Source organism: Lepidothrix coronata, unplaced genomic scaffold (assembly GCF_001604755.1).
Source record: "Lepidothrix coronata isolate B3197 unplaced genomic scaffold, Lepidothrix_coronata-1.0 Scaffold66, whole genome shotgun sequence".
Lineage (NCBI taxonomy): Eukaryota > Metazoa > Chordata > Aves > Passeriformes > Pipridae > Lepidothrix > Lepidothrix coronata.
In genome coordinates this window covers 1,424,542-1,439,682 of record NW_016690246.1, presented here as the reverse complement: position 1 = coordinate 1,439,682, position 15,141 = coordinate 1,424,542, and the positions used below count along the sequence as shown (strand labels likewise).

The 15,141-nt window shown below is 38.2% G+C and overlaps 1 protein-coding gene across 1 annotated transcript in view; it reads left to right on the top strand.

Moving 5' to 3' along the window:
- ATP6AP1 (ATPase H+ transporting accessory protein 1) overlaps positions 1 to 15,141 on the top strand; it is a 45,807-nt gene that overhangs the window by 8,761 nt on the left and 21,905 nt on the right. The window contains exons 4-6 of the mRNA XM_017818253.1: positions 2,138 to 2,331; positions 3,361 to 3,404; positions 6,985 to 7,070. Coding sequence (XP_017673742.1) covers positions 2,138 to 2,331; positions 3,361 to 3,404; positions 6,985 to 7,070 — 324 coding nt within the window. The remainder of the gene's footprint in view (positions 1 to 2,137; positions 2,332 to 3,360; positions 3,405 to 6,984; positions 7,071 to 15,141) is intronic.

Below are 15,141 nucleotides of genomic sequence, written 5' to 3'. Positions count from 1 at the left end.
CTTTCCCTTTCCCTTTCCCTTTCCCTTTCCCTTTCCCTTTCCCTTTCCCTTTTCCCCCTCTCTCTCTCCCTCTCCATCTCCCCTCCCCTCTCCCGTTCCTAGCTACTGTGTGGTTGTACCTCTTTTCTTTAACTTGATGAAAAATCAGGTGTTTCTCAATAGTCCTCTTCATTCTCCACCATCTTTTGGAGTTCTCATGTTTTGAACAAGCGTAGTAACTGAAATCCTAAAATGTGTAAAACAACATAGGGGTATGGAAGAGAAAAGTGCACTCTTGCCAAATGTCAAGATGGACTAACAAGATGTGTGTGATTAGAATGACTGAGGCTAAGGAATGGATATCCAGCTGTTTCTACCCTTCCGATGGAAAACAGTTGAATACCAATGGCTGGATGCTGAGACAGGTGGCAGTGTAGGATTGGTTAGGAGCAGAGGCACAATTCAGATATTACTCAGTAATGATGCATTTTATATCTTATTCTACAATATATGAGTAATCTACTTAATATATATCCTTGGAAAAAGTGACTGCTGTCATTCTGGCTGCTACTATGGGACAAGGGATTAAAATATTGAAAATAAAACAAAATCATTGAAATGCTCAGAATTTCAGCTCTAAATTCATATCTGTAAACAAAACAAAATTTATCTTTTCCTTCCAGGTGGTGCTAAAATTGCTACTCAAAGACCTGTGAACAAGATCAGTGCTTTCTGCTCTATTTCAGTTTCTGCAGTTTTTTATTTAAGTCTGGCAAGTCAGACAATACTGCATAATCCTCCCTTATAAGCATCTATAGAAATGTGAAAATAACTAGCCCTTGCCTAGGAAGGAAAACGTGAACAATTAGAAAGAACCAAAGCAGGTCAAAAAAGTGGTAGGCAGCCAGAGACAAAAAGGAAAAAAGAACAGTAGGAGGAAAGTGTTAGCAACACTCCAACACTTGCATCAGAGGGAGAGAAAGAGTCTGTAACAACCTGAATATCTGAATGTTGGATTAAGTGACAGACTTAGTCTAGACTTTAATGTAGAAAATGGGAAAGCAATGTTAACAAGTTGTAATTAATTTCTCCAAGTCAAGTCTGTTTTTCTTGTGACAGTAGTTAGTGAGTGACCTCTTCCTGACCCATGAGCCTTTTGTTTTATTTTCTCTTTCTTGTATAGTTGAAGAGAGCAGTGACAAAGCAGATTTGGTTGGCACCTGGCATCAGGCCAGGGTCAACCTACCACAACATTAAAGTTGGGGTGCATTAATTTTGATAATTTTCAAAGTCTTCATCTTGTATTTTTTTTCCGCAAATATTTAATTTTATTATCAAGAAAAATCTTTGGAAAGATGTTTTTTGACTATGAGGGTTTAAAATTTAAAGAATGAGAATGTTTTTCAATTAATTTCATTCAAGTATTTTTATCAGAAACTCAGCTATGAGAATTGTAAATAAGCTGATGGATACCTTGATGCTTTATCATCTGAACCAATTCAGCCTGAGCTTTATAAACAAACAAAGCTACTTTTCTATTTCAAGTAGAAAGTACATGACATAAGCTTTGTTTGTTTTTGTGTCTGGAGGTTCTGTACATCCTGAAATATATAGCTTTTGTTAATTAGCAGTTACAAATTAGACACTTGTCTGTACCATGTGCTGTACCACCAGGATGTACAGAGTGTTTATTATGCAAAATATGACTCTTTACTGAAGCTGCTGGAACTGGAGGTGTTTGACATTGTTCCTTGTCACTCACGAGGGCATTTGGTTAGAGGGTTGTGTGAGCTTTGGTTTTGGCAGCGCTCATCTCCAGTACACTCTTAGCTTGAGAACTTCTACATCATCTGTCTCTCCTCTTACACCACACGTGTGGAAAGGACAAGTAAGAAGATGGTGTAACTGAGCGCTTTAAGCTTGCTGCAAGAATGTTCAGGAATAAGAGCAACACAAGTGTCTCTCCACTGCCCCTTTCCAGAAGCAGGCTGCAGCCAGCATCAGGCTGGTGAGAATTCATATGATGTTTATCATGGTGGATCCTCACCTTGAATATTAAATTAAGGATACTTAAAAAAAAAAAAAAGAAGGTTTGTGTGTAATTATTAAGCAACTAAATATTAAGCAAATAAATAAACTGTTCATAAATTTATTACAGGAAATTCTTCAGTCTTCTCCTTCATCTTTAGTTTTGCCAGCTGTTGACTGTGAGGCTACCAGGTATCTTCTGAGCTTTCTTCAGGAGTCAGGAGATTGGAAGTTAACAAATGTAACTAATCTCGATGTGTCTCAGCTGGAAGTGAATGCATCCGAAGGAAACTTACTGGTGGTTCAACTACAACCACTTGTCAGGTAGGAGCTTATCACAAACAGAACTGACCCAAATGTGTGCATGAATTTTAGAGCTTTTGCAAACATCAGTTGTATTCAGGAAATTAAAAAAACAGAATAGAAGCTTACAGGGCTCTTACAAGGGTGAATTCAGTGTTTTTCAAAGCCCCCTGATGAGCTTACCAGGTGTAATAGATGAATTATGTTGAGCAAGGCAGTCAGGCATGTCTATTTTGTCTGACTCATTATATGAGAACAAAGGGACAGCTGATAAAACTAAATGGCAACACAGTTTTAGCAGAAAGGCTCAATTATTTTACTCAACACATGATTAACCTGCAGAATTAATTGCTAGAAGGCATACCAGGGGTCAAAAAAAACTGGCAGAATAAATAAGCAAGCAACTAATCATACAGACAAACCTGAAGCTAATATGAATAAAGAGACTAATTTTCATCACTCTGGAAGGAAGAGGTGGGCTATAATTCTTCATGTTTCCAGCCCTATGAGGACTGTGATTTAACAGAGGTAGAGTGAGACTGTTCCTTCAGGTGAACGTATATTTAGAAAATATAAGTCATAGTTGCTCAGCTGCTCCTGCTCTTTCTTCTTCCCAGCCTTTTACTTGGGCATTTGGACATCATGACACGCATGTCAGTGTAAGGTGCATATATCTGTGTCCGAAAGAAGTGCAATTCTAGCTGTCACATAACTGCACAAAAAGAGGCACGATACTTGTCTTAAGGAGCTCATGTACTAATGGTAGACAAGGGGCCAATGCCAAATGAAAAGAAAGCTGCCCAAAGATTGATCAAAATAACATCAGTAGCCTAGGAAGTTTGAGGGGTTTAAGGCATCAGCTGAAGATATGGTCCTTGTACTTTTAATGGCTTTGCAGAAGAAAAGGGTCATTAGGAGGAGATGAGAGAATGATAGAGGGGCTGACACTGACCGTAATGCTTTTACTAGTCAGTATCTTCATACGTTTGTGGTTCTCATTGTTTCTCCTCGAAAAGATTTTTAATTATTTTTCTTCCACTCTTTCTGTAGTGGTTTAAAAGAGATTTCCACCCTTGAAGCAATTGCTGAAAATGGTAAGTAATATGACCAAGATATAACCAACATTTCATCATTTAACTCTGTGTTGTCACTGGAGCTGATTGTGTACTCTAGTTCTTGGTCTTTGCTTTTTACTATTTAAAGATTTTACTCCCCCCCATCTGTAGTACTTATAAGCACTTATAAATACTTATAAGACGATTATCATAGTGTTGAAATACTGAGTGTCTGATTCAAAATCCACCAAACTGGATACGGCTCTGTGACCTGAAATGTAGTGATAATTCATCTCTGCTTCAGGCATGGGTCTTTGTTTGTGCTCCAAGTACAAACCCTGTGTCTCCATGCAGCTTGGACTGCCTCCTTGTTTCTCACCTTGCACACTGGGAGCTGAAGGTGCCAGGCTCATCCAGCAGTTCCAAGGCCTTGATCTCAACAGAGGGTGTCTGCATGAATAGGAAATGTTTTTCTAATCTTTGTAAAACAATTCATTGCCTTTGATATCAAAGTCTTTTATTGGGATTGTGGTTATTAAGGACTACTTGTTAGAGTTGAATCTTTCCATATGACACTATAAAAAAACCTTTTTCTTCCCTAGTGTCTGGTTGAAAAAGAGGTGCCATACACCAAAGAGGCACTGAGAGGCATCTCATTTTTTTGCAGGGCTTTCACTTACAACTCTAGATTAGGGATTGAGTTATAAGGTCTGCAAATCACTGACGTGGTAGTTTTGGGGGTATACAGTGTAGTGTAGTGGGCTGATAATTAAACAGTGTTATTAGTGCCAATGACTGTTTCTGTTCAGAGCTGGGGGTGTAAAATCAGAAGGAGTTTTGAAATTAAGAAAAAAGTACCTTAGTACTGAAATCATTAGTGAGTCCTTTTCTATGTTTTTGCAGTACTCCAAAATGAATGGGTTTTATACTCAAGTGGTTTAATTTCCATCTCTGAATGGTAGAGGAGTTATTTTTTTCTCTTTTCTTGTCCCCAGAGCATTAAGCCTTGGCTTAATGTTGGCCTTGGCTAAACATTGGCTTTTTCTCTATGGGACAGTTCTTTCATCAGCTGCACAGACTGTAGAATAAGCTTCCCAAACCATAGAATCATAGAATATGCTGAGTTGGAAGGGACCCACAAGGATCATTGAGTCCAGCTGCTGGCCCTGCACAGGACAGCCCCATGTGCCTGAAAGCATTGTCCAAACTCTTCTTGAACTCTGTCAGGCTTGGTACTGTGACCAGCTTTCCTGGGGAGCCTGTTCAAGTACCCAACCACCCTCTGGGTGAAAAACCTTTTCCTGATATCCAAACTAAACCTTCCCTGGCTCAGTTTCATGCCATTTCCTCCAGTCCTGTCACTGGTCACGAGAGTGAAGAGATCAGTGCCTGCCCCTCCACTTCTCCTCGTGAGGATGTTGAAGATTGTAGTGAGGTCTCCCCTCAGTCTCATCTTCTCCAGGCTGAACAAATCAAGTGCCCTCAGCCACTTCTCAAGCGGCTTCTGCTCAAGGCCCTTCACCATCTTCATTGCCCTCTTCTGGACACTCTCTAATAGCTTAATGTCTAGCTTAACTGCACACAATATTCAAGGTGAGGGCGCCTCAGTGCAGAGCAGAGCAGGACAATCACCTCTCTCAACTGGCTGGCGATGCTTTGCCTGATGCACCCAGGACACAGCTGGCCCTTTTGGAGGCCAGGGCACACTGTCTACTCGTGCCACTGTTGTCTCAGGCCACTTTGTTTTGGAAAAGCAAAGTTAATGGGTGAGGACGGAAGATCAGGCTATGCCAATTCTTGGGTTAGTGTCAGCTAGCTGTTAATTGGGAAAAAGATGTGTGGATCAGGGAAGATGTGCCTCTTTGCATGGCCAAGTGCAAAATCTGCACTACTCTTCTCATGTAGGCATATAATTTAGGGCCTTTAAAGTATGGGCCCTTTTCCTCGGAGAATTTGAAAATACTTCATGAGCAAGGTAGAGTTCTGATCACAGACGAAGATCTATATCAACTCTGTTCACAAAAGCTTCTCTGAATGAAGGAATTGCCCCTAGAATCTTCCCAAAGGCAAGAGTTATAGATGCTACTGGTAACTATAGTTACATGTTGCTCCTTTCTGAAGTGAAATGCAAATAACATGTTATTTCAGAAAGCTATTGATTTCTTTAATGAAACCAAAAACCAAAGTCAATCTATGCATTTTTATAAGCATTATTTTTTTCTTCTGCAAATTTTAGCTGAGACTGATGAGAATTTCCAAAATCTATGAATCTGATAAGAATTTCCAAAACTTATGAATCTATGAATCTATGTTATGTAATGCCTTAGATCTCCATAACCAATATAATTACAGTAGTAGTAGTTAAGCAGTTGTTTTTCTGACTAATAAGTATATTTCTTATAGTAGATCCTTTTAACAATAATTTTTAGAAGGAAAATTTAAATAGCTATGACTCTTGACTGGTATGAGGCAATCAGTTTGGTTAAAACCTGCAGAAAAACCAATGCATTTGCATTCTTACAGAAGCTAAACATTTTACTCAGCCAGGAGACCATAATTAGGGTAAGTAGAAGAGATTAAAGAGGATAATAATAAAAGCTCCATTTCCAGTACATGAAAATAAAACACAATTTCTGTAAAATATAACCTCAAAACCTGAGAAATCTGTGTGTCCAGCCTATAAAATATCCATTCACCAGTCTGGTACATGGATGAGAAGTGGGAAGGCACTGAAACAGTAAATGTGAGTCTGCTTGCTTGTTTCTCTAGCAGTCCAAATAACAAGACTAATAATGTTCATGATTCACAACTATTATGCTCCTTATTATAAGCAGATGTTAATATTTCTGCATAGATCTTGAAAATACTTATCAGTTTTAAGTATTTGTTGCAACTGCCTGTGGTTTCAGAACTGAAGGAGGATCTTCTGTAGAGGCATAATTGACTTCTTTGAAAGGTCCTCTCTTCCTTACTAGACTTCTCCTTCCTTTTCCAGAAATATTCCACCGTATTTCTCCGTTGGCCTCCACTGTAGTCAACAGCAAAATTTTCTGTATCCCATTGAGGGTGCAGAATCAGGCTTTAAATCCACTGAAGCCAAAAGAAATATTGTTGCCAATATTATGCATATTATACTCCACAGTAAGCACTGTGTTTTGAGTATTGTTTCTCAGTGATAGGTTCTGTATACTTTGTAATTCACAGAATAATACTTCTTAAACTTTATTATTTATTTATTAATTGGTCCCTTGGCTAACAGTATATGCATCCTGCTCTCATCTCTTAAGTGATTTCTTCTGCTCTTGTTTTCAATTGCCCAAAGTTCAAACTTTCGGGTACTGTTTCTATGATACTTACCTTTCAGTTTCAAAATCACTCCTTTTTCTGCACTGTTGTAATGTAATTTTTTGGTATTATTTCACTGAAATTTTGCATTTGTCAAGACACTGAACATGTCATCCCATTTTTACCTATTGACCTATAAATGGTATTAGCGCTTAAATTGCTTAAATAGAGCAAATAAGCTTAAACATCTAGCTCATTACTTCTCCAACTACTGTAGGATTTTAGCTTTCTAATCTTACAGAGTTTGTTAAATTATACATATTTCTATTTACAGACAAAATAATCAGAAAAGTGACCATGGATCTGCAGGAAAGAGGGATTCATTTTTCAGGAATTTATACTGCAGTGAGACCTTCAAGGGTGAGTAATCTTCAGTGCCTAGAACTGTCAGATTTTTATCATTCAACAACTTAATGTTTACAGAGAAATGCTGTAGATGATTTTCAAGATTACACAGGAAAGCAATCTGTATTATATGAGGTTTTGACCAGAAAATATTACACGAATTTTCATGTACAATAGCTATATCACATAACTATAGAAGTTTTACTGTTTTAGGAGACCATAAATCTGCCATTGTCTTTAGAACTTGTTGTTTTTAGGAACTGTAAATTATGGATTTTTTCTCCATTTAAGTCCAATGGTTTCATAGTGAGTTCTGCATGGAACCTTATCAAGCTTCCTGCAGTGGCTGCTCAGTAAAAACGGTGTTATTAATTAATTGAAGGCTAGTAATGTATTCATTTTTAAATTAACTGGTTTCATTCCTTTTAGTCAGTGCTTAGTATTTACAGCTGGAAGGCAAAGTCTGCTAATAATCAGAACATCATTTATAGATCACATCATATCATGTTAACAGTAAATAGCAATGCAGAATAGTTATTTATGAAGAGTTATCTTTTTGTATGACATTCAGGTTGCAATCAAAAAATATTCAATTTTTAATTTTAATGTGATTAAATGGAAGAGAGTCCTGCCTTGAGGAAAACAGAATCCAGTTGCCATTATAAAGAGAAACATACGAAAGATGGGCTGAATCCTAAAAAATGCAACTTTGAAAGAAACACGTCTACCTGTTCCAGTGGTAACACATCTGAGTTCCTGATATGGTAACACAATCATAGAATCATTAGGGTTGGAAAGGATTTCTAAGATCATTTGACCGATCACCTTTGACTGAACACCATCATGTCAACTAAACTATAGCACTAAGCGCCACATCCAGTTTCTTCCACACTTCCAGGGATGATAATTCCACCACCTCCCTGGGCAGCCTGTTTCAATGTTTGACAATCCTTTCAGTGAAGAAATTCTTCCTGATGTCCAACCTGAACCTCCCCTGGTGCAGCTTGAGACCGTGTCTTGTCATCCTGTCACTAGTTGCCGCGGAGAAGAGGTCAACACCCACCTGGCCACAACCTCCTTTCGGGTAGTTCTAGAGAGCAATGAAGTCTCCCCTGAGTCTCCTCTCCAGGCTGAACAACCCCATCTGCTCCTCATATGAATTGCTCTCTAGACCCTTCACCAGCTTTGTTGCCCTTCTCTAGACTTGTTCCAGTACCTCAATGTCTTTCTTGTCATGAGGGACCCAGAACTGGACACAGCACTCGAGGTGGGACCTCAATAGTGCTGAGTACAGGGGAACGATCACTGCCCTGGTCCTGCTGGCCACACTATTTCTGATACAGCCCTGGATGTCTTTGGCCTTCTTGGCCACCTGGGCTCATGTTCATTCTGACTGTCAACCAGCACTCTGAGGTCCTCTTCTGCTGGACCACTTTCCAACCACTCTGCTCCAAGCCTGTAGTGGTGCGTGGGGTTGTTTTGACTCAGGTGTGCAGGATTCAGCACTTTACCTTGTTGAATCTCCTACAATTGGCCTCGGCCCATCAATCCAGCCTGTCCCCATCCACCTGCAGACCCTTCCTACCCTCCAGCAGATCAACATTCTGGCTCAGCTTGGTGCTACCCGCAAACTTACTGAGGGTGCTGTCAATTTCCTCATCCACATAATTGATAAAGAAGTTAAACAGGACTGGCCCAACACTGAGCCCCGGAGAACCCCAATAGATGTAGCACCATTCACCACGACTCTCTGGGCCCAGCTGCCCAGCCAGGTTTTGAGCCAGTGAAGACTGCTCCTCTCCAAGTCATGCTCAGGTTCTCCAAGAGAATGCTGTGGGAGACAGTATCAAAGGCCTTACTGAAGTCCAGGTAGACAACATCCCCAACCTTTCCCTCATCTGCTATGTGGGTCACTCGGTCATAAAAGCAGGACCTGCTTTTCCTAAACCTGTGCTGGCTGGGCCTGATCCCCTTTGTGGTCCTGTACGTGCCGTGTGATTGCACTCAAGATAATCTGTGTCCATAACCTTCCCTGGCACTGAGGTCAGGCTGACAGACCTGTAGTTCCCTTGATACTGCTGCTGACCCTTCTAGATGGATGTGACACTGGCCAACCTCCAATCATCTGGGACATCCCCGGTTTGCCAGGACTGCTGGTAAATGATGGAAAGTGGCTTGGCAAGCTCTTCTACCAGCTCCCTCAGTACCCTCAGGTGAATCCCATCTGATACCATAGACTTGTGAGTGTCTAAGTGACACAGCAGGTCACTACTTCCTCTTGGATTACAGGCATTCTATTCTGTTCCCAGTTCCTGCCTACGAGTTCAGGGGGCAGGTTGCCCTGAGGATAACTGGTCTTTCTATTAAAGGCTGAGGCAAAGAAGGCATTAAGTACTTCAGTCTTTTCCTCATCCTTAGTTACAACATTCCCCCCTTTCCCCTGCATCCAATAAAGGATAGAGATTTTCCTTGGCATTCCTTTTGTTGTTAATATATTTATAAAAACACTTTTTATTATCTTTCACAGCAGTTGCCAGATTGAGTTCTAGCTGAGTTTTGCCTTTCTAATTTTCTCTCTATGTGACCTAATGACATCCTTGTACTCTTCCTGAGTTGCCTGCCTGTTCTTGCAAAGGTCGTAAACTGTTTTTTCTCTGAGTTTGTTTTGTTTTTTTTTCTTTAAAAAAGATCAAAAATAAAAATAAAAATTACTTAATTATTGTGGCTCTTTATGGTTTGAAACCAAAGGCACATGGGCATTCTTAGCTGAAAATTGCATTTAGAACTGGAATGAAAAATATTTTTAATTAATGAAAGAATAAAGTTAAGAGAAGGAATTTTTTGATCAATTTAAAAAGTTTGTTGAGTTTTAAATCTCTGCATATTTCAAAGGCTTTCTAAATTAAAGTAACAGTTCAAGCAACTGAAGCACTTGTAAATAATTAAATCAATGTCTTTTAAGATATTCTACATTTTTTAAAAATTAGCAATTTAAACTTTTCTTAATTGTATAAATTCAATGCTATATTGAATTTATAAATGCCATTTGAAACATTTTTTCCCCTCATGACAACTTTAAGTTATTTTACTGCACTCAAGGTACTTCTGTACAGAGCTAGAAAAGGCAGCATAATGTACCTTTGAGAGTTCATCAGTCTGTATATTTGCATGTAACCTCTTCTTAGCATGTATTGCATGTCTTTGGCTGTGCTTGAACCATGAAAGATAAGAACTGTTTCATAACCATTAGCAAAAGTACTTAACTCCCTTCATTTAAGCTATAAAGTTTCTATTGTATGATCTAGAAGCTCCCCAGTGATAGCCAAAATCAATACATATGAGAAGTAAAAGGCTTTAGTCATATTGAGAAAGAGTTTACATTACTTAGTGCATTTGTAAATCAATAGCAGTCATTGAGTATGAGAGATTTGCATTTACTAAGTTGCCTTATTCTCGGTGATTAAGGAGATCAGCTTTGGGTATTACACTTCAAAAAAATTAAAGGGCAACTCCTTCTAGTCACTTAAATTAATTTTATATGATGAAGCTCCCCAAAATGGGCATTTTTGAGGTGCTTCTCTCCCAGAAGCTCTACCTTCTTGCTGTTGGGCAGTTAATGGCTAAAAAGCATCATCACATTACATTCATTTGTTCTTCCATTGCCTCAAGCAGAGAAAAACAAACGTGAGAAATGCATATGTTGGAAAAGGTTCCAGACTGATATTGGCTTCACAGAAAGTGAATTAATGAGACAGGAAGCAAAACTCCCCTATGATTGAGCCTCTTTTCTGATTTGATGAGAAAGAGCTGCTTGGTTTAGTCAGTGCAGACAGAGATGCCTTCGGGCTATCATAATTATCAGTTCATTACCCCAGTGCATGATGGAGATTTGTTCAGGCTGGCTCTTGTTCTGTTCCAATTTCAGCATGATTGGAGGGCTAGAGCACCACTTCTATGAGGAAAGGCTGAGTGAATTGGGATTGTTCAGCCTGGAGAAGGGAAAGCTTCAGGGTGAAATAATTGCAGTCTTTCAGGGAAGGGAGCCTAAAAGAAATCTGGAGAGGGACTTTTTACAAGGGCATGTAGTGATAGGACAAAGGAGAATGGCTTTAAACTGAGAGTATGTTTAGATTAGATACTAGGAAGAAATTCTTTACTGTGAGAGTAGTAAGGCACTTTAAGAGGTTGCCCAGAGAAGTCATGGATGCCCCATCCCTGGAAGTGTTCAAGGCCAGGTTAGATGGGGCTCTGAGAAACCTGGTCTAGTGGAAGGTGTCCCTGCCCACGGCAGGGGATTGGAACTACATGATCTTTAAGGTATCTTTCAACCTAAGCTATTCTATGATTTGAAGCTGGAAGGCAGAATTAAGACTCTGAAAGAGAAACTAGTTTGTGACCTGCTTGAAACGGTTTCACTAAGCAGTTCGTGATTCCTCCCATCATCTCATAAAAGAGCCGCCTTCCTCCAACAAAGCAAGTGCTAAGTCTTATGACTCTTGTTCTGAAATGCTTTGCCTTCTAGGTGTGGCTGAGTTGGGGTGACACTGAGAGAATGACTTGTAACACCTAATTCTGAGCAAGTGAAGTGTATAGGTCTACATTTGAAGTTATCAAACAAGGTTCTCTTTACAATCAAGGACTTTTTAGGGTATAATCCTTCTGACTGTTTTGTAGGGGACTGCTGCAGAATGATAATCTCCTTTGTCTCTGACAACCATAAAGGCAGTCCTCATGCTTAGGTCAGATCTTGATATATGTTTAGTCAGACAACTCTCATTCAACATTTCTCATATTTTTTTCCATTAAAAAACAGAAACTTGTCCCAAGAATTGAGGAGTCTCCTGCCAAGACCTTTCTTTCCTTCGAAACATGTTTGATTGCTAATTTTTCTTCTGGAGAACCAAATGCCTCTGCAGTCCTTGTTCCACTCTTGAATGCCTCTGCAGTCCTTGTTCTCGTGAATATATAAATTTCTGTGTTCTTGCAGTCTTTGATCAAGTTCACCCTTCTACTTGCACTTGCTGCTAGTTATGTTTTTTTGCTTCTGGTTGTAATGCATAATTTTACTCTGCTGTTGTAATTGGAGAGGTTAAAAAGGCTGCAGTGATTTACAGTTAATGCTTCAAATAATAAATCTCATCATGTTTCCCATCCTTCAGATTCTCATGGTGTCCATGTAACATTTTTACTAGTTTTCTTCTGAAGCTGCAAGAGAGTTTTATAGTTGTCATCTTTTTCCAGTTAGATTGAATGCTAAGGGACTACAAATTGCTAAAAGGAGATTTATGGCTATGTCCCAGCTGATATTCATTTTGTTGATTTCGCTTGTTACAGATGCACTGTGAAATGCACTGCAAACCTTCTCTGCTGCCTCCACATTTTCAGAGAGCTTCAGCTACCATCATCTTTGTGCTGCTTCATTTTACAAGCTTTCTGCTCTAGTTGGTGTTTCTGTGTTTTAAGTCTTTGATTCCACTCAGATCCAAGCAATATGAGTTATAGAAACTTTATTCAGCCAAAAGTAACATTGGAATCTGCAGCACAAGTGGTTGCTTTTGACTCTTAAAAAACATCTCTTGATAGTATCCTGAGGTGCTATTGATGTGCTCCCCAGCTGAAAAGAGTATGAAAAGTTTTTATGTTCTTTGGCAAGTGCTTGTGCTTACGTTTTCTTTGTTTCTACCTAACATATTTTTTAAAATGCATCACATTTTGCTCTGCTTCATCTTCCGCTTACATCCAGCTCCTCTCTGTTTTGTTGACTATTCCTTTTACCACTCTGAGGAGACTAAATGATGCAACAGCCACCCCATTGACTTCACAGCTTCTAGTTAATGGAATGCTTTTGACCATTTACTATACTTAAACACTATATAAAATGAGCTTTCCCATGAATGAAGCATTAGAAAAATGCTTATAATGCCATTTGCAGGAGTTGCAGGGGTGAAGGTTTAATATCCTCATTCCTCCTTGAATACAGGAATTGCCTTATTCATTTAGTGTTGTATTTTTACATTTGAGCAATTATTGTTTAACATAGTATAATAAAGCATCGATGTTTCCAGCCTAAAAGAAGAAACCAGAGGATTTCCTCATCCTTTAGTCCTCTTCTCTCCCCACTTAAAGAATGCCATTATAATTAAAAATAAGCTTTGACTTGTAGATGAAGAATGTACACTTGATTATTTCCTATTTAACTCAGTTTTGAGCATTCTTTTCTTATACAGGTAGAACTCAGTTTTGAGTATATTTTTCTAATACAGGTAGAGTATTTTTAAATAATTACAAGGAATCATTTAAGGCTGGTTGTAACCAGTTAGTTGTCATGCTAGGGGGAGAAAAAAGAAAGAGGAAAACATTTAGCAAAATTAGCTTTGAAATTGAATGACACAGATGTGAGACATGCTTGTTAGCAATTCTGTATGATTCATGCCATGTGTTAGTGGGGAATTCAGAGAAATAACTGAAAACTTTTAACTGAAAACCTTTAACTCTAGACTTTGCACTAAGGTGAGTTAAGATTCACTTCCTTTAAACATTTTTACAACTTTAGCTTACATTCTACATTATGTTTATATATATATATATATATATATGTGCTCATTGACTTCACTGCTAAATGAAGGGCAGCATGGAAGTAAGATATTATTCTTATCTGATCAGAACAATTGTGTTATTTTCTGCTGTTAACTTTTTAAGGCATAGATGAAACCTGTACAAATGTTCCATACAGATCAAATTAGCAAGTTGTGTTTATTTTGCATTTAAAACTAAGGACTGGGAAAACTGAAGTGGAGGAGGGATGGTGGAGAAGGACACAGGTGAGGATGAATAGTCTCACAAGAAAAAAAAGGAATTTGTAAAATGTAGGTATAAAAATTTGAATGAATACTCTAAAAGATACATATATATATATTTATATATGAGCAGAGGTCATAAACTAATAATTTAGAATAAAATTAAAGTATAAGGCTAAAATAGGATAGACTATATGGAGTGTGTAACTGTAAACAAGCATATTGATATGAAATGTTGGTAGGCATGGTAAAAACTTTCAGGAAGGAAAATTCCAAGGTTAAAAAAGTATTAGAGTGAGAGAATAGATATGTAAAGGACTGCTGTTGTATCTTAAAAGAAGTTAGGATTCAAGGAGACAAAGATAAATATTCTGAGAATTCTAGAGTCCTATTCTGAGAACAGTCTTTGAAGACAAAGGCTGAACACAGCATCCAAGTGATATGACTTTAACCTAAAGATCTAAATAATCCATCTATCTGTGATTTGATGAATTGTCCAGTAGTCTCTACTAATTATGTTGACTGACACTGTTTCTATCTGGAATACAAACAGTTTTAACACAACATATTAAAAGGTCAAAATCTATGTAAAAAAGCATTTTTCCCCTCACCCTTCTCCTCACATGGAAATATACCCAACCGTGCCATAATTAGCAGAGTGAGATAGAAGTAATAAAGCCATGTTTCAAAAAGCACACTCCTGTATGCATAAGGAAAATTAAAAGGAATATAAATTCTTGCAAATTTAGTACCATATTATATGACAGGCCTAAAGAGATTCAGAGGAATGATATGCACAAGACATAAAAACTATTCATAAAAACACATTATACGGGAATTCTTTCAGAGAGTACTGGATCTAATAAAAAAGAGGAACTCAGAAAAATGAGTTACTGTGCAAAACCAAATGACCTGTGTGTTGATTATTGCTATAGTAGAACATAGACAAGTTCTCAGTTCAGAGACTTTTTTCAAAAATCGTTGAGCATCAAGAGCTTTTTCTGCTACTGAGATGGCAATAGAAGAGATTTCAGAATAAATCAATAAAATTAATAGTGTCATATCATCAAGGTTGTATATTTTTCACCTAAGTTTAAACTAAAATAGGAAACTGCCAAACTGTCATCGTGATTTCTAATGTACAACTTTTAAATTATAATTTGTATAATATATATGAAAATTATGAAGTAGTTCGGCCTTCATCTCAGAGGATGAGGAATTTTCAAGTGCGACATGGCATTTGGAAAGAGGCTCCATATCTCTGGAGAAATACAACCAGAAAGCCTACC